Here is a 22,486-nt window from a genome sequence, read left to right on the forward strand (position 1 = left end):
CCCTAGCATCCTCTCCAGGCAGGGCTGGGAATGTCTCCTATCCCTGAAACCTGGACAGCTGCTGTCAGTCAGTGTAGACAATGTTGAGTTTCATGAACCAGCTGTATGACTTGGTAAAAGGCAGCAGGTTTCTATGAACTGCATTCCTTTAAGATGAAATTTTGGTCTCTATGTTCTGCTGGTGTCTTGCCTTGATTCATTTATCAAATTTTTGTTGTTAGGTTGTTTAGACAACAGCCTTGATGGTCTAAACTCCACTCTATCTTATTCATGAAGTGTTATTATTCTCTACTACTGGTTGAAGGCAGATGAGTTTGTTGTTGTTGAGCAGTGAGGTAAGAGGCCACCGAAATGCAAAAAGTCTAGGCTTTGACAACTTTTAAGATAAGTGAGCATTCATTCACAAGAGAAGGAACTGACACAGGGTATCCTAACACAGACAGAACACACAAAGAGAAAAACAAACATTAACAACAAAATAATGTAACTTCAACTCAAGGAGCCTCTGATAATAAAGTCAAAAGAAAAATAAAAGATGTGTGAATGAAATGGATACAGTGATAAACTGGGTATAAAAACACAACTTATTGCACAATGAGGGAAACCGTAAAAAATAAAAAGGTCTTGCTTGTTTACAGATGCCACCAAATAAAAAAAGGGGGGATTTGCCACCTGCATAAATTCGATGTCATATATTTATTAAACAACCCCCCCCAAAAGAGAGGATCTGCATCACCCCTAACTGCTCAAATATTATAGCTCAGCTTCTCTGAGATAGCAGTGTCAAATCAATAAAGGCCTGTAGCAAAACTAGAAGCCATTATTTCAATTCAAGCCCTTTACAAACTGCTTGATGGATTCAAGTTCTGTTGAATAATGCTAGAACCAAAAACCACTGTGGGAGAATGGCTCCTCTCAGTTCGCGGGGGTTCTGAGAGGTAGGTAAGGTTTATTTGCTTTGTTTGTTTCATAAAATTTATACATTGCTTGATTGTAAAAAAACAACAACAACCCTATAAAAAGTGGTTTACAGAAACAACAAATAAAAAAAAAATCACAACCATACTTTAAAATGTACAAAAGTTAAAATACTAAAACAGATTAAAATGAACTCAACTTTCTAAGCATCTGGGTAGGCTTGTTTAAACAAGAATGTTTTAGCAGTACTGTAATCGAAAAAAAGTACAGTGAAGGTGCCGCCTTGATCTCAGTAGGCAGGAAGTTCCAAAGTGCAGGTGTTGAAATGTTCTCTCCCTGGCTCCAGAGTCCCATTGTTTCAAATTTGTGTCCATTTATTATTTTGGGTAGAAGCTGACCTGTTTGTCTTTCATAGAAAGCAGAAGAGCACTGAGTAGCAGGTGAATGAGCCCCAGTGCTTTGGCTGATCTTGTTGCCAGGGTAGGGCGAAGGGGACTGCGTTGGCACCTGGGCTTTTTGTGGGGTCTTGTCCCTCTCTTGTGGTGTTTTCTGTGATGTGGCCTGTTGCTAGTGAGGAGCTGTTTTTAGGTAACGCAGTGGCAGGCCTAGCATCTAAGGCTGCCTTCCTTAAGGTGATGCCAGCCAACTGTTTCAGACCACAGCTCCCATCAGCCCCAGCTTCTGCAGGCTGGGGCTGATGGGAGTTGTAGTCGGATACAGCCAGAGCCCACTATGTTGGTGAGAAGGGTGTCCTAAGGCCTGTGAAAGGGGAATATTGTTGTCCCTGGATGGAGGGTAGACCTCTGGTTAAAATATGACAAGCCTCATAGTTGTGTCTGCTTCTACAGGCCAACATGGCTGCCTTTCTGGAAACTGTTTTATTCAGCTATTCTGAAACTTGCAGCAGAGGGAGGGGACCGTTGCCCCTATAGATGTTGTTAGAATCCAACTCCAGGGAGTCAATGTGGCCAGTAGTCAGGGGTGACATGGGAGCTGTAGTCCAGCAACCAGATTGCCCACAGCCCTTGCATATATGCACATTCCTTGTCTCTACAACATGCTCTGTTTTTGTCATTTCAGCAGTATATTTTTGGGGAGGGGTCATTTTGTTGGATAATGGGGAATTGGAAATCCTTGCTGATCCACCGCTGGGTGCCTATCTGCCTTCTGCCAACCCTGGCCTGGAGAACTCAGAAAATGATGTTGGGAGCAGCCATTGTAAAAAGCAGAGTTGCCAGTGGGTGACTTTGATGGGTGAAGGTTGATGGCTGGCCCATGGCTCATTCTGCAATGTAGTTGCTGATCGGGGCAATGAATCTGCTGGTTCTGGGAGCTGAGGCATCTCTCTCTCTCTCTCTCTCTCTCTCTCTCTCTCTCTCTCTCTCTCTCTCTCTCTCTCTCTCTGGTTGTGTTGGGTTCTTGTTCTGGGACCAGGGAGTCTACTTTTTAGGTTTGTCTTCCCCTTTCTTAGGAAGGGACAGACTTCCCCATCCTGCAGGGAGAGAGGCTGTCGTCATGATCTGGGTGTCAGGGGCAGGATTCAGACTCCATTATGCCCAGTCAGTTGACAGTGCCTTGTCTGACATCTAAATACTGAAGCAGCCCACGAGGAGGTGACTCGGTTCATGTGGGCTTTGAGTCTGCTCTTGAATTTGCGTGGCATCTGTTGGCCACATCCTCTTCCCACAGCTCATAGAGTGGCACCAGCAAGCGCAGATGGTTCCAGAGGTTGCATACTGAATCTAGTTGCTCAGAGGTGCTCAGGCTCCTAGTGATGTTCTCCTCAAGGGAGGAAGTAAGTTGGGTTTGACATCCTGGGGGTTTATGAGGGTAACCTGTGGCTATTAAATGTGTGTGTTTTGAAATGGCTGAGAGACGGAGAGGGAGACACCCCTTCTAGCCTACATGATAAATGGTGTCCTCTCTGAGCAAGAAGTACTATGGATGACTCAGGGTCTCATGTGTGAGATATTTTTACAGATTTCCTTGTTCTACATGATGAAAGCACTGTTGGAAGAACCTCACAGCCAGGTTTCCTGTAACTAAAGGATTAAAATCCTCTTCCTATTCTTACCCTCACCCACTGCCTAATCAATTCTGTTTGCATTTATGAACACAGTGGTGCTGTGGGAGACCTGGATTTGAGAGCTTAGGGTCCTTCTTTACATTTTCTGGGTTTCCCTTTGACTGGGCTGCAAAAATTTTGGGGTGGGTGGGAACCCCCCTGCCCTGCAAAGTTTTGGACTACAAATCCCATCAGCCCAGGCAGCATGGCCGTGTTGTAATAGGCCAAAACATTTCATGGAAATCATAGAATTGTAGAGTTGGAAGGGATCCCAAGGGTCATCTAGTCCAGCCCACTGCAGTGCAGCAATATGCAGTTACCCCATACATTATCAGCACCATACTCTTAACCGACTGAGTGAGCTAGAGAAGACACACAAATGGCTGGATTTGGAGGACACCTGATTGGGGAAAGCTGCATTAGGCAGATTCAGAGTGCAGAGGCCTCGGTAACAGCCAGCTCTGATGGTTAAGTGGAACCTCCAGGTCCAGAGGCAACCTACCTTAGCATTCTAGATGCTTGCTCAAACTGGAGCAGGCCGCTCCCTCCATGCGCTGCTTGTGGGTGCATCTGAAAATGGCTGGATTCTGGCCACAGCTAGAGATGGGGTGACATTCTTCGATGAACTATTGGTCTGGTCCTGAAAGGTCTTTCTCATGTACTTCCATTGAAAGCAAGTTTCAGCCCTGGTTCTTTTCATTTTGGAAATGAAGAAAATATTTTATGGAAGGCTATATATACACGGCAATTCAGGTGAGTAGTTTTGCTAACCCACAAATACAATCCTGTAGCCCACACATCCTGCATGACCCTTGGATGAGGAGGAGTGGTAAATCCACTTCTGGTTGTGCGTTCCAGAAACAGGATTGCCACTTTTCCCTTGTGATTATTTTTTTAAAGGAGTGTTCTTTACTTTAAAGCAGCCTTTGCCAACCTAGTGCCCTCCAGATGTGTCAGACTGAAAACCCCATCAGCCCCATCTGGGGGGCACCAGTGGCAAAGGCTGCTTTGAAAGTGCATGCTATTTCCTCCCAAAAGAGTGCACTTTTCTCCCCACCCTTGGAACACCCCATTTCATGGCTCTTGCAGCCCTACTGCATCTGTCTGTTTTCAAGCAAAGTCATGGAACTGTTTATTTTGTCCATCAGCCTCTCTCTGCATTAATCTCCCTCCCTCAAACAAACTATCTGCTATGCAGCTCTGCGTACTGGTCCTGAATGCAAGTGGGTCAACCAGGCCTGCACTGCTGGCTTGCGGCTTCTCTGTCTCCTCCCTACTTGAAGTGATAGGTGATGCTTTGAGGGTTCTCTCAAGGCCTCCACCCCCTTCCCATCCTATAAATTGCATGGGTTGTAGTTTGGTGCTTCTGCAGCGCCATCTGGTGGACACTGCAAAGAATGGGACAAAAATAGATCACAAGCTTTACCTGTACAGTACAGTACTTTAAAAGTACTGTATCTGAAGAAGTGTGCATGCACACGAAAGCTCATACCAAGAACTAACTTAGTTGGTCTCTAAGGTGCTACTGGAAGGATTTTTTAAATTTTATTTTGTTTTGACTGTGGCAGACCAACACGGCTACCTACCTGTAACTAGTACTTTAAAAGAACCGCCAAAAGCAAAATTTGCACCAGCTTGTACAGTTGATTATACAAGTTGCATAGATTTGCATGACTACTTTTGTGCATATTATTGGCCTCTACTAAACAAACAAACAAACACAAACCTATTCCGTTAAATTTAGGGGAGTGGAGGGGAAGGAACCTTCCAGGCCATTGTATACCCTTGGAAATAAAACAAAACAGTGAGAGCATTGCCCACAGACTGTGTTCAGGAATGCCTTCATTACCATAAAGCTTAGGAAGTTTATTGAAAAAGAGGAAAGCAAGCTGGGATTCTCAGAAAGCTGGAGTTATTATCCAGTGCTGCAGTCAGTAGATTTTCTACAATCTTGTAGAATTGTGGTATCCTTTTTCAGAGCATTACACCAGAGAAATGAGAAAAGGTAGGCAGTGCCGCCTTCTGTGGCCAGTTACTATGAACTGATATGTACGCAAGCCTTTGAATTGCACATAATTGCACCACCACTTTACCAATCCAGTAGGACATTTGTCTGTTCATGACTTCTCACATGTTCCTCCTACTGTGTTAGTCATTTGGGGCATGATGATGATCTGAAAATAATATGGAATCAGTGCTCTCACAGTTTACATGAACTTCCCATACTGCCCTCCTGGAGATGTTTCTTATTTTCCACAGTTAAGTAACTGTCTATCTGCACTACTTCTTTCTGTGTGGGGCCAGTGTGGAAGCAGTAGTCTCTGCTGAACATCTGTCCTTGATGAAGCTAAAGGCTGCTGCTGCTCTTCCTGCTATCCCTATTAGATTGCACCGTTGTCCAGTAACAGGCTTTCCTTCCTTGAGGACGAGTTTCTGATCTTTTTCTGCTCACATGCAGACCTTAAGACCCTCTGTGTTAAGGAAGGTGGGCGTCCCTTGTGAACAGGTTCAATTTCATGAAAGTTTCAGATAGGGCAATCTGTGTCTCCTGGGATACACAGGCAGCTCATGAAAAGCCTTCTCGACAGCAGCATCCTTTTGACACAAAGGGACTTGCCCCCTGCCTTGCTGTTCAGGTTGTACGTTTGGATTTGAACTGACTCTGCAGTGGTAATCTTTGCTAAGCAAGCAGGTACTGCAGGAACTAGTTTGGATTCAGCTTCAGGAGTTTGTGGCTTTGTGGGGTTTTTGGATAACTTGAATGACTGGGTCCAATCCCTGGGGATTATGCTAGGTGCATTTCTGCACTGATAAAACGAAATGCAAATTTTGCTTCAAGGTGACCTGTACTCTCCCATTGGTACAGATGAAGCTAATTAAGCAGACTGGTGCTCACTTGCTGGTTTTACATAGTCTGATACACTTTTGAGTTCCAGGTGTTCAAAAGGCTAGGGGTTCCTTTAGCAAGGACTCTGAAAGATATGGATCGTTGCAGCAAACCAAGAGATGAACAAGCTATTTGGGGCAGCAAAGGCCTTGGTTACTATTCTTCCATTCCCTTCTTCTCCCCACTCCCTGTCTCAAACATTTCACTACAAGAGCAATGCCTGTCATTGTAATCAGCGTGAATTACAATGGGGCTGGATCTCAAGCGTGTACATCTAGGACTGGATCTTCTCCCTCTCCTGCCCCCTCCGATTGGAATTCCCTACTGAAGTCAAGAGTAGGATCCATCAGTTTGGCAAAGCTGTGGTGGGGCAAGGCAGATCACACTATAATCCAGCATATTGGTTGTTGAACCATAATGTTAGTGGTGGTGGCTGACATATATTAGCAGACCCCCCCCTTCAAAAAAAAAAGTAACCCAAAGTGCCTTCCAACATCAGATGAACATTAGAACTGAATATTAAAACCTGAACTCTTGCAGGTGCTGCCAGCGCCACAGCTGAGGCTGAGCGCATGTAAGCAGTTTGGGCAAAGCCAAGATTTGCACAGGGGGTTCCCCACCTTGCACCCACAACCAATCTGCGATGCCCACTTGCAGAGAGCAGCTTCTCTCAATGGGAGGGCATTTTCAGTTCTACAGTTGAGTTTGGGAAGAATATAAAGAAGCAGGATTTGGGCTGGGAGGAGTGGGAAAGGCTGGTTCTTTGCTTGGTGGACCTGCGCTCTCTTGAACTGCTGGCAGCTTCTCACATCTGTTATAATAAGGCCCCTGATGCTTTGCAAAGTCACCAAGTGTTGGGCTAGGGAAAGTGTTACTCACCAGGAAAATGTCGAGTAAGTGTGCAGTCTGGCCTGACACACACACACACACACACACACACACACACACTGGTCTGAGCTGAGCCAGAGGGTGACTCAGCTCTGAGAACGGAAGAGACATCTCTTTAAGAATTGGCATAAAGGGCTGGGAGTTTTGCAGATGAGAGTTCCACAGCAACTGTCTCTTTCGGGAAATGAATAAACTGTGCGTTTGTGCATCTTTTTTAAAACTCTGACTGGAGCATGTGGCAGTTGTGAGATCAGTTGTGGGTCATTTGTCTTCCATGCACAGGCAGCCTCTTGAAGCATCTGGCACAGAATCTGAATCCCTTAGAAATGTTTGTTTTTGTTTTCTTGTAAGGCAATGTTCCCTAGCTCTCCTCCTTTGGGGAGGATGGGGCAGGACCATGGACTTATGTGCATGTGGGGGTGAATTGGAACGGGGAGGGCCTGGTTCTCACATAATGCTGTGCCATAGTTTCTTTAAGCTATGGTTTGTTGAACAAACCACAAGCTGCCCCACAGTTGATCCAACAAACCTTGGCTTGTGTCTTCAAACTTTGGTGTGTTTTCCAGCTGCTTTTGTAGCTTGGTAATTGTCTGGGGTGAGTGAGGTGGCCAACCAATCTTCCTCAGCTGAGAGAATTGCTATCTCCTGTCACTTTCCCGCAGGGGCTAAGTAATTCCTCAGGACACTTCTTAGACCAAGTGCACTGTCTTTTTCTCAAGGGAGAAAAGAAGTTCAATTGCCTGGAAGTGAAAATGTATTTCCCTTTATTCTGGCCTATACACTGTGCTGTGTTGCTTTCAGAAGGGTTTTAGCCTTTTTAAGCTCAGTAGATGAGTTACCACCCTCCACAATTTCAGCATCTGTAGTCAAGCACAGCCCACCTTTGGGGCATGAGACTAGAAATCTCTCTCTGACAGCACAAACCTATTTTTTAAAACCATTTGGTTTCTTTAGTCCCCTCCCTGCCTTTTACAGAATATGCTGTACACAGGGACTATAAATAGGCTGGCCTTCCCCAACATGGCGTCTACCCAGACATTTTGGACTACAGCTTCCAACAGCCCCAGCCAGCACAGCCAATGATCAGGGTTGATGGGAGTTGTAGTCCAAAATATCTGGAAGGGACCAGGTTGCAGGGGAGCAGGAGGGGATGGAGGCTACACTAGGATGTTTCACAGGGAACTGGCAGAAAATGACGCTTTCCTTGCTTGGTGGTGTTGGAAGCTGAAGAGGTAACAGGGTTTCGTGAGCAGGAAGAGGCTGTGGCAGAGAGCAGTCCAGAATCAAATGCGGGGGGGGGGGCAGGAGACAGAGATGAGTAAGGCTGCTGAAGACGCCATGGAGTCTCTCCTTCCTGCTGCAACCAGCTCCCCTCCGTCCTTGTCTCCCAGGACCAGGAGAGGTATGAAGAGGGAGGAGCAAAGAGAGACAAGACAATGGAGCCTTAGGCTGCTGGGAAAAGGAACCAGGGGAGGCACTTTGGAGAGCTGTGGGAAGGTGGGAGCCTTCAACTGCTTCATTGGGGCAAGATCTGTTGGGAAGAGTTGCTATGATCACTAGGCCTGCACTACTTTGGGTTTTTTTGAATGAAGAGTTAACTTCACTGACACAGGGTGTTTTATTGCTGGCCTGCCCCTGACTCCCAACTCCTGGCAGTGCTATGGGCATGTAGTGGGAGGGAGTGCTTTTGCTCCTCTAGACAATTTTGAACTGAAATTTTCCTCTGATAATCATTTGGCTGAGCTTGCACCCTGTCCTTGCTGGAACCCATCCCCTTTTAACCTCCTGCCTCCCTTCTCTCTCTCCTTGCCCAGCAGGAGCCTGTGGTTGTTCGCATATAATATTCTCTCAAACAAGACATGTGCAGAGAGCGCCTTGTCCTTCTGCTCCTGGGTGGCTTCTGGTGGCTCTCCCCCCCCCATGTCATTTGGACTGTTGTGATGGTCAAGGCTGTTTCAGTTGCTCCATTCACAAGAGAGGCTTACTGTATTTTTAGCAATTTCATATGAAGAAGCAGCAAAACGGGCACAGTGGCCGAGGAAGCAAACTGCACAAGCAAGTTTATTTCTGGTTTTTCTTCAGAAAGGGTGGGTGGAGAAAAATCCTTCCAGCGCTGTGTCCTGGCACTTTGGATTGGGGGTTCCCCCAAACTTTTCCACACATGCTTTGAAAGATGTGCTATTTTCTTCATCCTCCCACTGGTCTCTTCAAGCCACAGCTCCCATCTGTTAATTCTCTGGGCGAATATTTACACTGCAGAGGGTAGAGTAGAGTGACATTTTTATAACTCCACAAACTAACATGGAAGTTTGGAGAACTGAATTTAATAATGGAAATATAAGGAACTGAAACGGATAAATTTTCCCATCTCTAAGTGACCCTTTGGATATCTTATCTCCCAGGCTCTGAAATGTCTTAAACCACAGAGAGTGGAGATGACTGGATTTCCTCTTGTCTTATTTGACCTGAGACCCACCCAGATTGGAATCAGCCTAAATTAAAAGCAAAGAATCCAGCAAGCCTGTGAAAGTAGACATTTTTGGGGTGTACTTGTGGAAGAAATAGCAGCCTGGAGAGCAACTCCCCTCAGCCCCAGTGGGGACGGCGGTGGAGGACACTCAACTGGGGAAGGCTTTCTTGCAGTATCCTGGTGTTGGGTGTGGGTGTGAAAATATTGTGCTTGTTTAAATACTACACTTGGCTTTTATGTAGCATTTTCAGAGTTTTTGCTTTTTTTACATATAAGTGAAAACCCCCTTTAAAAAAGAAGAAGCAAGAAATGGGATGCACAGTGTCAGGTTGTCTCTAAACTGAGCCAGTTGGGAACAATCGCCCACTGTCTTCTCCCTTCCCTGGCATGGTGAGCCTGCCCAGTGACCCCAAATGTAGCCACTGCGAACAAAAGTGGCAATGTTTCCCCTCCGTCCTTGGAAGACATTGATGGCTCTATGGCTTTGCATTTCTGAATTAGAAAGATCAGGATTTCTTAACCTGTGCCTATATTGGACTTAAGCACTGAAACCAGGACAATACTATTATTATATCATTTGTATATTGCCACCAGTGTATAATAATAATAATAATAATAATAATAATAATAATACAGTCATACCTCATGTTACGGCTGCTGCGGGTTACGTCTTTTCAGGTTGCACTCCGCACCAAACCCGGAAGTACCGGAATGGGTTACTTCCGGGTTTCGGCGTTCACGCATGCGCAGAAGCGCTAAATTGCGCTATGCGCAGAAGCGCCGAATTACATCATGCGCATGCGCAGACGCGGCGTTGTGTGATATGAACGCTGCAGGTTGCAGACGTGCCTCCGAACAGATTACATCTGCAACCAGAGCGTCCACTGCTCTGCACATAATTAAAATACCCCAAAGGTCATACAATCTACAATTCTTTATTAATTTGTTTGGCAAAATGCCTGTGGACAAATGGGCATGTGTGGAGTTGCGTGAGTGAAGGAAAGGCTTATATCTTGCAAGGGCACCTGTGTGTGCAGCACATCACTATCTCTGCACATAGATGTGCATGGCATGTACACATACACTGCCTTGGGAACCTTGGGGCTGCCTACTCCCACATGGTACAGCCCAACCCCATGGATGTCTTTGGTGGGACTTTTCTGGTCCACCTAATGTGAGGTGGGTGGGGGATGGTGACGGCAGAAACAACCTTTGGTACACTCTCCCCATAGACATCAGGAGCGTAAAAAGAGTCTGGATCAGGCCAAAAGCCCAGCTCGCCCATTGTCGTGTTTTTACAGAGACCAACCAGATGCCCACATAGAGCTTGCAAGCAGGATGTGATCAAATAGCACTTTCAGTAGCATGTATCAAATGCTGCTGCTGGTACACAAACATGATGGCTAGTAGCCATTGATAACGACCCTAATGGATTTGTCTGGCACCAGGTCTTCTGTTTCTTAGTGCCAGGCAAAGTCCTTTCTATTCCCCAGTTCTTTTTTAATGCCTTGGTTTTAATCTGCTCTTAACAACCCAGGTCAAGCCACACAACATCAGCAAACTCCCAAAGCTCAGGGCTTCACTCCCCCCCCTCAGGAGTAAATGGTACTCATTCAGTTATGGGAGAAAGTGAAAAGGACATCATTGTGATAGGGCCTGTCCTTGTTCTCAGCTCCAGGGGCCATTGAGAACCAAGGCTTTGCCCATTTGCATAACCACACCCCCTCATCTGCATAGCCCAGCCCTCTTGCCCTCCAGCTGTTTTGGACTCAACTCCCATCAGCCCCAGCCAGCACCTACTGAGGTTTGCAATTCAATGAACTAAAAAAGCACTGAGCCAACTGGTCTCTCTTTCCCCCCTCCTGTCATCTGGAAGGGCCATATGGGAGGCTGCTCTTTAGGCAGCCTGTCCTGAGCTAGCAGAAACCCTGCTCTGCCTTGTCTGTCCTGGCTCCTCAAGCAGTCCCTTCCCTGTCCTCTTCCAAACAAGTCTGCTTGGAGAGTGGGCATTCCAATGGGCTTAGGAATGGAAATTTAAGAGCATGACGTTCTCTCTCTTGAAAGGGGGGGGGGGAGAGGCTGAAGTTGGTTCATTTCATCACGTTGGTGGATGCCAAGGAAAGATGTTTGAGTCACCCGGACGCTCATTTGCTCACTTTCTCTGTCCGAAGTCCCCTTTCTCCGTCGGGCATTTTTGTTTTGGAAGCAACAGAGGGCAGGCTGTTTCTCCCCCACCCCATGGGCTGATGAGAGAGGAAGAGAAACCCCCCTCCTTCCAGAGACAGCTCTCTCTCCTCTCTCTCTCTTTCTCTTTCTCTCCTCTGAACTCTGTGCCTTTGCTGTTCTCGCCCGCCCTGTTCCGTGTGATGCTGTGTCTGGGCGCTTGCGGCCTCAAGAGAGGAATTTAAAACTCGGGATCTGTGATAACGGCGCGGGAACCAGGAGGCAAATGCCCCTTTTGAATGGCACTTTCCTGCCACCCACTGTGTTCGTCTTGAGTCACGTTCTTGGAGTTGCTGGGATCTTGTATTGGACAAAGAGCAGGAGGCAGGAAGGTACTGTTATTTGAGGACCAAAATGTTCGTGTTCTCTCTCTCTCTCTCTCTCTCTCTCTCTCTCTCTCTCTCTCTGTATATGTGTTTGTTATTCCACATGACCTTGTTCAAAGCAGCAGTCCTCTTTCTGCTTGATGGCAAGAGGTCAGGAACAGCCCAGAAGCATTGCTGGATCAGTGATGTCATGGAATATGCAGGAGACTCTGCTGGACACACATAAGAGAAGCTTCCAGAGGGTTAGACTTGCGAGACTCTTTGTTGCACATAAGAAAGTTTCAGTACTTGCTTTAACTGTCAAAGAACTCTGGGAATTGTAGTTCTTTGAGGAAACTAAACAAGTTGTCGGTTGACTCAGGTGATACCCATGACTTAGCCCCTCTGCATGTCACCGGTGTTCATTGGTTCTGATTTATGCCACGATGACAGCTTCCTAAGTGACAGCACTATGTGGCTATCTCTCTGGGGCCTTGTGTACGTTTCTGCCTCATTTCTATGAATGGGGATTTCCAGTCTTAACCTCCTTAACATTCTGGTTTCCACACAATATCCCAGAGCACCATGCAAACCTAAAACTCAGCACTTGAAAAACTATTTTTAAAACAAAGGATTAGAGAGCAAAGAAGAACAGGTGCCGCTGGGGAAGAATCAGCATGGCTTCTGCAAAGGAAGATATTGTAGAGCTGGAAAAGGTTAAGAAAGGGGCAACCCAACTGACCCAGGGTCTGGAGCAGCTCCCCTGCAAAGGGAAGTGGCATTTGGGCTTTTTCAGTTTAGAGAAAAGGCAAGAAAGTGGCAACATTCAGAAGTTCATAAAATCATGCATGGCATGGAGAAAATGGATGGAGAAAAGTTCTCTCCCCCCGCCCCCTCATAACACTAGAACTCATGGGAATCCAACGAAGCTGAATGTTTTCAGGGCAAATGAAAGAAAGGACTTATTCATGCAGCACATAGTTAGACTATGGAACTCGCTCCCACATGAGGCAGCATGTGATGGCCAACAACTTGGATGGCTTTAAAAAGAGGATTAGACAAATTCATAGAGGAGATGATAATTTGATGGCTACTAGCCACAGTGACTATGCTTTCCCTCCATAGCTGGAGGCAGTAATGCTTCTGAATACCACTTGCAAAAAACTGCAGGGTGGAGAATGCTCTTGTGCTCAGGTCCTGCTTGCTGGTGTCCCACAGGCACCTGGGTGGTCACTGTGAAAAGAGGATGCTGGACTAGATGGGCCATTGGCCTGATCTAGCAGGGCTATTCTTATGTTCTTATGTAAGTCCTGCTCCAATGCCTTTTTGGAGTTCTTTGAGAGTATCAACAAGCATGTGATGGATAGGGGTGATTCACTAGCAGTGCAGCCTGTCTTAAGGTTGGGTTTGTTACAGCAGTGGCATCACCGTACAAACTTACAGTAGAAAATTGTACAAATGGAGCCCGAATGCATGATTAGGTTAAGGATGATTTACTGGTCAGAAAAGGTTGAAGATTATTGCATTAAATGTGGCTGACTTGAACTTTAGAAACGTTTTTGACAAAGTCTGCCTAAATGTAGTGATTCTCTTACGGACAAATAACTAGTTAAAAATCAGAAGGTGGAGTAGATTGTTCTCACACAGGACAGAAGTGAGCAGTGGAGTCTCCCATGGATCTTTATTGTGACTGGTGCTATTTTAATTTCTTCATAAATAGTGTTTGGAGGTGGCTGAGTTTGCAGATGAAATCCAAGCAGATTGCAAAGACCTCCAAAAGAATCTCTTAGAATACAAGGCAAATTGGGTTCTGTGCAAGTGTAAAAGGCTTCATTATGGGGCAAACACTGGCTGTGCCTGAATTGGTGGAGACTAACGAGAAAAGAGATTTTGAGGTCATGGTGGAGTGTTCAATGGAAATTCAACTTCATGTGCAGAGGCAGTGAAAAAGGCAAATTCCATGCTAGGGATAATTCAGAAAGGGACTGAAATTGAGACAGTGATATAGGAAGGAATGCTTATACAGTGATACCTTGTGTTGCGTTTGCTTCATGTTGCGTTTTTTTCTGGTTACAAATGCAGCAAACCTGGAAGTGTTTACTTCCGGGTTCGCTGCTTCGCGCATGCGCAGGAGCAATCTATCGCGTCACACGCACGCACAGAAGCGGCGCTCTGCTTACAGACTTTTCGGGGTGTCGCGTCCATAAGTATACCCACTAAAATCTATTCTGTTCCAGCTTTGAATTGGGACGGGACTAAATCCACCCTGCTCTGCTTCAGTGCATATTGTTGATGGTCTGATCCATTTGCTCTCTTTGTGCCCTGGCTTCACCTGCTGTTTGGGGAAGCAGCCTTGAGCCTCTTTGTGGGAAGTCCCTTGATGAGTGCTGGACTCAGAAGTCAGCAGATGGCCCAAGGGAGAGGACTGGAAGCACAGGAGTCCAGTGAAGCTGGGAGATCCTGATTGGGGAGCCTCTCCAGGGAGGTAGAAATGGGAAGCAAGTTGGGAAGCAGCCCCCAGCACAAGGAACTTCATGCACATGTCTGGGTAGATCATAGGTAGCCAGCATAGTGCCCTCCAAATCCCATAAAGCCTAGCCAAGGACAATGGGAGTTCTGAGTCCAACAACATTTCGATGGCAACATGTTGGCTACCTCTGAAGCAGACTGTAGCTCAGGTGAAAGGGTTGCACCTGAAATGTTCCCAGAAGAGTAATCAGTGACTAGGTAGAGGATCATGGGCTGGGCCAGACAGGCAGGCAGGCAGCTTGCAAGAGAGGACACCTGCTCACGAGAAAGTGATTGTTTGCTTGAGAGATCACAGCTATAATCTCTGGTGGAAACAGTTTTTCCACAGAGACATGATGACTTGTGAATGGCCCAAGATCATCAGCAAAGTGGGGGTGGCCTTTGCAACACTGTGGAAATCCTTGTTAATGTGTGTGTGTGGGGGGGGTATGTGTGTGTGTGTGTGTGTGTGTTGAATCATGGTTGGGTAAAGAAACCCTCTGTCTTCTAGAAGACAACTGAAGTTGAAGGTGATCCTAATCTACAATTTGTTGTTGTTGTTCAGTTGTTCATTCGTGTCCGACTCTTCGTGACCCCATGGACCAGAGCAGGCCAGGCACGCCTATCCTTCACTGCCTCTCGCAGTTTGGCCAAACTCATGTTAGTAGCTTCGAGAACACTGTCCAACCATCTCATCCTCTGTCGTCCCCTTCTCCTTGTGCCTTCCATCTTTCCGTCTTTTCTAAGGAGTCTTCTCTTCTCATGAGGTGGCCAAAGTACTGGAGCCTCAACTTCAGGATTTGTCCTTCCAGTGAGCACTCAGGGCTGATTTCTTTGAGAATGGATAGGTTTGATCTTCTTGCAGTCCGTGGGACTCTCAAGAGTCTCCTCCAGCACCATAATTCAAAAGCATCAATTCTTCGGCGATCAGCCTTCTTTATGGTCCAGCTCTCACTTCCGTACATTACTACTGGGAAAACCATAGCTTTAACTATACGGACCTTTGTCGGCAAGATGATGTCTTTGCTTTTTAAGATGCTGTCTAGGTTTGTCATTGCTTTTCTCCCAAGAAGCAGGCGTCTTCTAATTTCGTGACTGCTGTCACCATCAGCAGTGATCAGCAGTGATCATGGAACCCAAGAAAGTGAAATCTCTCACTGCCTCCATTTCTTCCCCTTCTATTTGCCAGAAGGTGATGGGACCAGTGGCCATGATCTTAGTTTTTTTTGATGTGGTTGGTAATTACAGAACCAGCTGATGAGCATTGCTCTGGTTTAACTAAGCCCAGAATAGCAGGATGTGATTTTGTGTGTGTTAGGGATGGACAGACAGAAGCAGCTCAACAGGAGGGCATCTGCTTTGCATACAAAAGGCTTCAGGTTCAATTCCTCTTAGCATTGTCAGTTATAGGGCTGGGAAAGATTCCTGCCTCAAACCCCGGAGAGCTGCTGGCAGTCAGGTGAATTGGCACAAGGCAGCTTTCTGCATCCCTATGTGCTGTCAGTCTTTTTCTTTCATCAAGTTCATGTTTCTGGTTTGTCCCTTGCTATAGAACCCATTGAGAACATGGAACCCAGTTACCTATCCTGTGTATCGGATCGGAACTTGACTGTTTCATAAGGCAGCTGCAGATCTTGTAATTGCTGGAGGCTTTGCAGCAGCCTTTCTCAAACTGGTGTCCTCCAGACATTTCAGACTACAATTCCCATCAGCCCACCACATCACCATGTAGCCATGATGGCTGGGGCAGGTGGAGTTGCAGTCCAAAACACCCAATGGGCACAAGGTTGTAGAAGGCTGCTGTAAAGAATCTTCCAAAGGGCACTGCTGGGTCCGTGCTTTGCTCTGTTTGAGAAGTGCCTTTGGCTTGTTATTTTTTCCCATTGCTGTCTTTTTGTGCTGAGCTCCTCTGGCTGCCCTGAGCCTCCCTCCCTGCTCCCCCTTCCGTCTGTTAGGCCAGCCCAGGTCGCTGACAATAGCAGCTTTGCTGTGGCCTCTGTTCTTGGCCTTGGTCAGGAATGCCAGACGGTTGGTTGGTTATCTTCTGGATGGGCAAGGGGGGAATGTGGGCAAGGGTGGGATAGCGGGTAGCCGGCCAGTGAGGCAGCAGCGGGGGCTGCTGAGAGCTGAGCAGTCGGGTGGTAACAGGTTGCTTATCAGAAGGTCTCTCTGGGAAAAGATTAAGCCGTTGAAGATAAGCTGGCAAGACCTTGATGTTGTTGGTGAGAAGGAGCAAGGGACTTATTCTTAGCTCAGTGGATAGGATAGTCTCTCTCTCTCTCTCTCTGTGTGTGTGTGTGTGTGTATGTTGGGGGTGGGAGGGCTAATCTCATTAGACACCAAGATCTACCCAGGAGGAGTAAGGCTGGGTGACAGGCTCTTAAGTGAGGAGAAAAAGCATCGGACAGAGTACTTGTGGAGTTATTTCCTGGGTGGCAGTGAAGGAAGCCAGAAGCTGATGTTTTCTGCTGGGCCTGGTCGCTGCCAGGATGCTTATGTGATGCTGCAGCTTTGTGCTTAACTTGCTGGAAGTGGGGAGCACTCAGCTTGGGTCAAAGTGACTGAAGAGGAGTTATATTTAGAAGAAGAGGAAAAGGAAGATGACTGATAAGCTAGTCCCCGTTATCTCCGCCTTGGGCACTCCAAACCATTGCCCTCCTCAAATGGCGTGGTCTTCTGCTGAGCTAGTGCTTTTGCAGAGCTGAGCTCTGGAAGTTTTGGGTACTGCCTTCAGCTCGAGGATGTTTTATTTGTGAAGATGCTGCAGGCCCACAATGAATGCAGAGAAAGAAGAACGGCCTATTGTTCTGCCTTAGTGTTTCAGTCCGTCTGGTGACTCTGGGAGTTCACATTAGAACCAGGAGGCAAACAGCCTGGAGCTGCATTGCTGAGTTCTCTTGAGAGAGGTGCTGGCTGGACCTTCTGACTCCCACATGCTGCTTGCTGCATGGAGGTGGCAACTTGGGTGTGATGGAGTTTTGGCCAGAAGTTGGGATTTTTAGAGGACAAAAGCTGAAGAACTGGAAAATTCCTCTTCTGTTCCAAGTCCCTGAGTAGTTGCGAGTTGTTTTTCCCAGTGTGTCTTGGATTTCTACACCTGCTCAACCTGAAGAAGAGATTCTTTTTCTCAGTCTCTTTTCTCTCTTGAGGAGTGCTGGACCTGCTGCATGCTTTTTACATCTATTTTGACCTGACCTTCTCGTTTCTTGAGTGCAAAGGTGATGATGGGAATAGGGACTTTCCACCGAGGACATTGCAGTGACTGAATGAAGTGTAACCCATTCTGGGGTGAGGCAGGATATTGACCAACCTCCTTGCCACTGTCGAATCTTCATGCACAGCTGAGGCCTGTGCCTGCCTGCCCCTTTGAGGTCTGGTGATGATGTGGCAGTTTTGAAATATTTGTACTGGACCACAGTATTATTTTTGTTTTGCTTGTGGCTCAGAGGGTTTTTGCTGTCTCTCTCCAACTATGGAAGACGTTGGCACCTTCTTGCAAAGCGAACCCCTTTTCTCTTTGAAGCCTCGTTGAGGCTCCCTTTTGTGTGGGACTGTTTGCAGAGATGTTCTGAAAGGAGGCTCGTGTGCGTGCGTGCTTTCTTTCGCTGCTGATCACGAAGGAGGAAGCTGTGGGAGGAGCTGTGGTGAGGAAGCCGGCAGCCAGGGCATGGGGCTAGGAGACCACGTTGAGGAAAACAGACTCCAGGGGAAACCAGGAGATGGAAGAGCTCTCTTGCAAACCAAGGACTTGACGCCAATGGCGCTGGGATCTGAGGGGTCCATGTGGCACATCTTCAGAGGGGAGAGGGAGCTGAACGCCCACCTCGTGTGCAAGATGTGCTGCTTTGGTTAGTACGGCCTCCTCGTTTGTTACATCTTCCTTGATGGTGGGTGGGTTGGGGGAAGTGGAGTGCGTGGGAGCCTCATCCTAAGCATGGCTACTCAGAGGTTACTTATGGTTACTTCACTTGCTTCCTATGAAATTTCCTGAGGAGTAAAGCCTGATCCTTCTGTCACTCTCCTCTGACTCATGCATGGAACGTGCCATCACCTAACCTCTTTATGTTTTCCCTTTCTTTTTTAATTTGAGCCTTGTAGGAAGAGAATTTGGGGCATCAAAGGAAGGCTTCTGGGGGAAAGGAAAGGTGGAGTAGAAAGGGCTGTGCTAAGAGTGGAGGCAGCTGCCTTGAGCAAGAGATTTTGGCCACTGATAGAGGAGGGGTGTGTGAGAGAGGGGGGGTGGTACAGAACTGATCCATAGCTGGGGCACAGTTCACCAGAAAGGGGCATCCTGTGCAATGGGTGGAAATGGTGTGACACTAGCTCGCTTAAGCACAGGAGAGCTTAATGTCCCCTGTTAAAAGAGAGGGTTGGGCCTTGACTACTAATGAGCTTTGCTGCTGCTTTGTCACAAGGCACCATCTTTTCCACACATTTTTGTAACCGTTATTTTGTTGGAGAAACGCATTGCAAAATTCAGAGAATTGCAAATTTTGAAGGTTTGCCATGTTTCATTTCACTTGTTTTGGGAAGTACGAGTTTGGGAGCTTTGCATTAAAATGTGAACTGAACAAAATCTCCCCAAGTCATGTAGTAGACACAATTGCCCTCCCTCCTCAGTCTTTTCGGCTGACTGGTGAGAATATACTTTCTCCCTCTTTTGAAGCCATAACTAGACATTGGTTAGTTGATAGAAATGCAAAACTAAGTTATGGTGTGATAAGGGAAATTTAATGTAGCATGGAGATGGTTTTCTTCTGTAAAGGTATTTGCTGTTCTTGGGTGGTTGTTTTTTTTAATGTTCTTTTTGGGAACCATTTCCTGCAAGGATGGGGAGCCTGTGGCCCTCTAGAGGCAGGATGGACTCCAGCTCCCATTAGCATGGTTAATGGTCCAAGGATGATGGGAACTGTAGTTCAGCAAAATCTGGAGGGCTGCAATGTTCACCATCCTTGACTTACATATGGTTTATGTTAAGTGATAATAAAGTAAACATATACTGGGGATACATATACAAAATCATTTTTAAAAAATGATTATATGAGTACTCAAGTGAAATAGTGAAGCACATATGTTCCTTAATTTCCCCAACCTGTTGCCCTCCAGATGATTCAGAGCACAGTTCCCAGCAGCCTCTGCCAGGCCAGCATGTATCATGGACTGGCTGGATGCAGAGGGGGATGGTGGGAAGCACCAGCTGGAGAACCTCTAAGGCAGGGGTCAGCAAACTTTCAGCAGGGGGCCAGTCCACTGTCCCTTAGACCTTGTGGGGGGCCGGGCTATATTTTGGGAAAAAATATGAACAAATTCCTATGCCGGACAAATAACCCAGAGATGCATTTTGAATAAAAGCACACATTCTACTCATGTAAAAACACCAGGCAGACCTCACAAATAAACCAGAGATGCATTTTAAATAAAAGGACACATTCTACTCCTGTAAAAACATGCTGGTTCCCAGACCGTCCACGGGCAGGATTTAGAATGTGATTGGGCCAAATCTGGCCCCCAGGCCTTAGTTTGCTTGGCCATTCTCTAAGGCAGGGGTTGGCAAAGTTTTTGTGGCTTGGGCTGGTTCACAGTCACGCAGTGGGCCGGAGTGCACACACGCACGTATGCACAAACATTTTCTGGTGCTCCTTCTAGCGCAGAGGAGGTGTGCACAGCTTCTCATTGGCTGCAGGAGCTTCCGGTTTAGCACGGTGCACGGGAGCTGACCGAGCGGGTGGCAGTGGTCCCCAAGAGGGCGGCAGGGGTCCATGGGCCAGTTAAAAGACCCCCATGGGCCGCTTGTGGCCCACGGGGCTTAGGTTACTGACCCTTGCTCTAAGGGAAGAAAGCTCTGAACCTGGGGACTAGTGGTGGGATGATGAGTGGTCAGAGGGAGAAGACTGGGCAGAGGAGGTGTTGGAAGCTGAAGAGGTAACAGGGTTTCATGAGCAGGGAGAGGCTGTGGCAGAGAGCAGTCCAGAATCAAAGGCAGGAGAGGAGGGGGGACAGGAGACAGAGATGAGTAAGGCTGCTGAAGACACCATGGAGTCTCTCTCCTTCTGCAACCAGCTCCCCTCCATCCTTGACTCCCAGGACCAGAAGAGGTATGAAGAGGGAGGAGCAAAGATAGGCATGGCGACAGAGTCTCAGATTGCTTGGGAAGGAACTGAGGGGTGTGAACGCGACTTTGGCAAGATCCACTGTGATGAGTTGCTGTGCTCACTAGGCCTGGCCTCCTGAGTTGACCTTGTTTCCTTGAATAAAAAATTAACTTCACTGATGCTGTATGGTTTATTGCTGATGTGCCCCTGACACCTACTCCCGACAGCACAGCTATGCTGGCTGGTGCTGATGGGAGTTGTAGTCCACACCATCTGGCAAGCACTTGCTTGCAGGTGAGCTGCTTTCAAAGGCCGTCACTGACCAGAGTGCAGAAGGCATTAATAAGCCAAGACAGAAGCATTGTGGGGTAGGATTCTGAGTGTTGTTCTGCAGGTAACCTTAAGAAAATAGAATTTTTCTGAATTCCCAAGAAAATGACAGTGCAGGTAACTTGTTCACAGCTGATTATTCAAATATGTTGATTTTTGCCCAAATGATAATATAGTATCAGTGGGTAGAGATTTCAGGGTATTCTCCAAGTAACCTGCTGGAGGTGCGTCTTCTGGGCTGGTGTCCTATCTGCATCCACCCAACAGCAGTACAGTTGAGTGGACAGAGAGACATTTGGGAGCCATCAGGTCCCTATAAGATTTGGGGAGGTCTTTAACCTTACCAGGGATGCAGATGGCACTGTGGTCTAAACCACTGAGCCTTGGGCTTGCCGACCAAAAGGTCGGCAGTTCGAATCCCTGCGACACGGTGAGCTCCTATTGCTCAGTCCCAGCTCCTACCAACCTAGCAGTTCAAAAGCACACCAAAAAGTGCAGGTAGATATATACGGACCTCTCTGGCGGGAAGATAAAAGGCGTTTCCATGCACTGCTCTGGTGCCAGTGTTCCATTGTGCCAGAAGCGGCTTAGTCATGCTGGTCACATGACCTAGAAAAACTGTCTGCGAATCGGACAGACGCCAGCTCCCTTGGCCTGTAAAGCGAGATGTTGTTCACGACTGGACTTAACTGTCAGGGGTCCCCTTTACCTTTACCTTTACCCTTACCAGTGCAGCCCCCTGAAAATGAAACGAGTCTTGCAGTTATGATGAGAGGAACTGGAGGCACCTTGACTCTGTGTTTCCACAATGTTTCATGGTGATTTTCTTGCAATAGCAAATATATTTTGAGAAGCATTTTGTAGAACAGGGGTGGCTCACCTTTGTTTGACCTGAGAGCAGCTCTCAAGGTTGGCTGACCCCCATGGTGCTCTTTATTGAAGTGGCTGTGGCTACTCAACATGCGAATGTCAGCAATAAATAGCCCATCCCTGGAGAGTGATTAGAATGGGGTTGCCCACCCCACCCCCCCACCCCGTGTGGGGGGGAGGGGTAGGGGCTCTTTGCTTCTTGCTTGCTTTTTAAATCTGTGGATGTTTAGAAATCTATACAAGGCCATTTGAGGAAAAGACCCATTGATGTTTTGGCTACGCCTCCAAAGAAGGAGAGTCCTTGAGCAGCATGATAGCCTGTGCGCATGAATCACAATAAATGGTGCTTGCTCCTGGATCTTGATTGCAGAGAGGCCAAAGGTCAGGGCTGGGCGAATTTGTGCTGGAGTTGATAGGACTCAAAAAATAAAAAATAGAGGGGTGGGGTGTGGAGTGTGTGATGGGTTTGTTCCTCAGAATATGCAGGGTTGTGTTGATTCGCACAGGGCACCAATGCCCATAGATCAGCTTAAGTAGAGAACAATAGTAGGTCCCTTCTCCAAGTATAAATTAGGCTTCTCCAACGTGGTACCCTCCAGATGTTTTGGATTACAACTCCCATCAGCCCCAATATAATTTAGCTGTGCTGGCTGGAACTGATGGGAGTTGTAGTCCAAAACATCTGGAATGCACCTGGTTTCAGAAGGCTGATGGACTCTCCTTCATTGGAGTTTTTTAAGCGGAAGTTGGATGGCCATCTGTCATGGATGCTTTCTTACTCTACAATTCTATCATTCTGTGTGAGGCAGGAAAGGGAGTTGTTAGAGAGTAACTAGGAGTGTTTCACTTCCAGTAACCAGGCCAAGGTGTGTGTTGTTTTGGCTTTTTCAGGTTCTCATTTTAATTTTAAATTAGTCTGGAGTCTCATAA

General features: G+C 47.0%; 1 protein-coding gene across 5 annotated transcripts in view; it reads left to right on the plus strand.

The window, feature by feature from the left end:
• Positions 1–22,486, plus strand: part of LOC117051320 (microtubule-actin cross-linking factor 1-like) — a 145,213-nt gene that overhangs the window by 77,939 nt on the left and 44,788 nt on the right. The window contains exon 1 of one of the 5 annotated variants that reach the window (XM_033157601.1): positions 11,497–11,783. The exons of 3 other annotated variants lie outside the window; for them this stretch is intronic. In XM_033157601.1, coding sequence (XP_033013492.1) covers positions 11,678–11,783 — 106 coding nt within the window. In that variant the 5' untranslated portion in view covers positions 11,497–11,677. Of the gene's footprint in view, positions 1–11,496; positions 11,784–17,874; positions 18,113–22,486 lie in introns of those variants that run through there. One more of the 5 variants, XM_033157599.1, reaches the window with a different exon arrangement.

This window comes from Lacerta agilis, chromosome 8 (genome assembly GCF_009819535.1).
Source record: "Lacerta agilis isolate rLacAgi1 chromosome 8, rLacAgi1.pri, whole genome shotgun sequence".
Lineage (NCBI taxonomy): Eukaryota > Metazoa > Chordata > Lepidosauria > Squamata > Lacertidae > Lacerta > Lacerta agilis.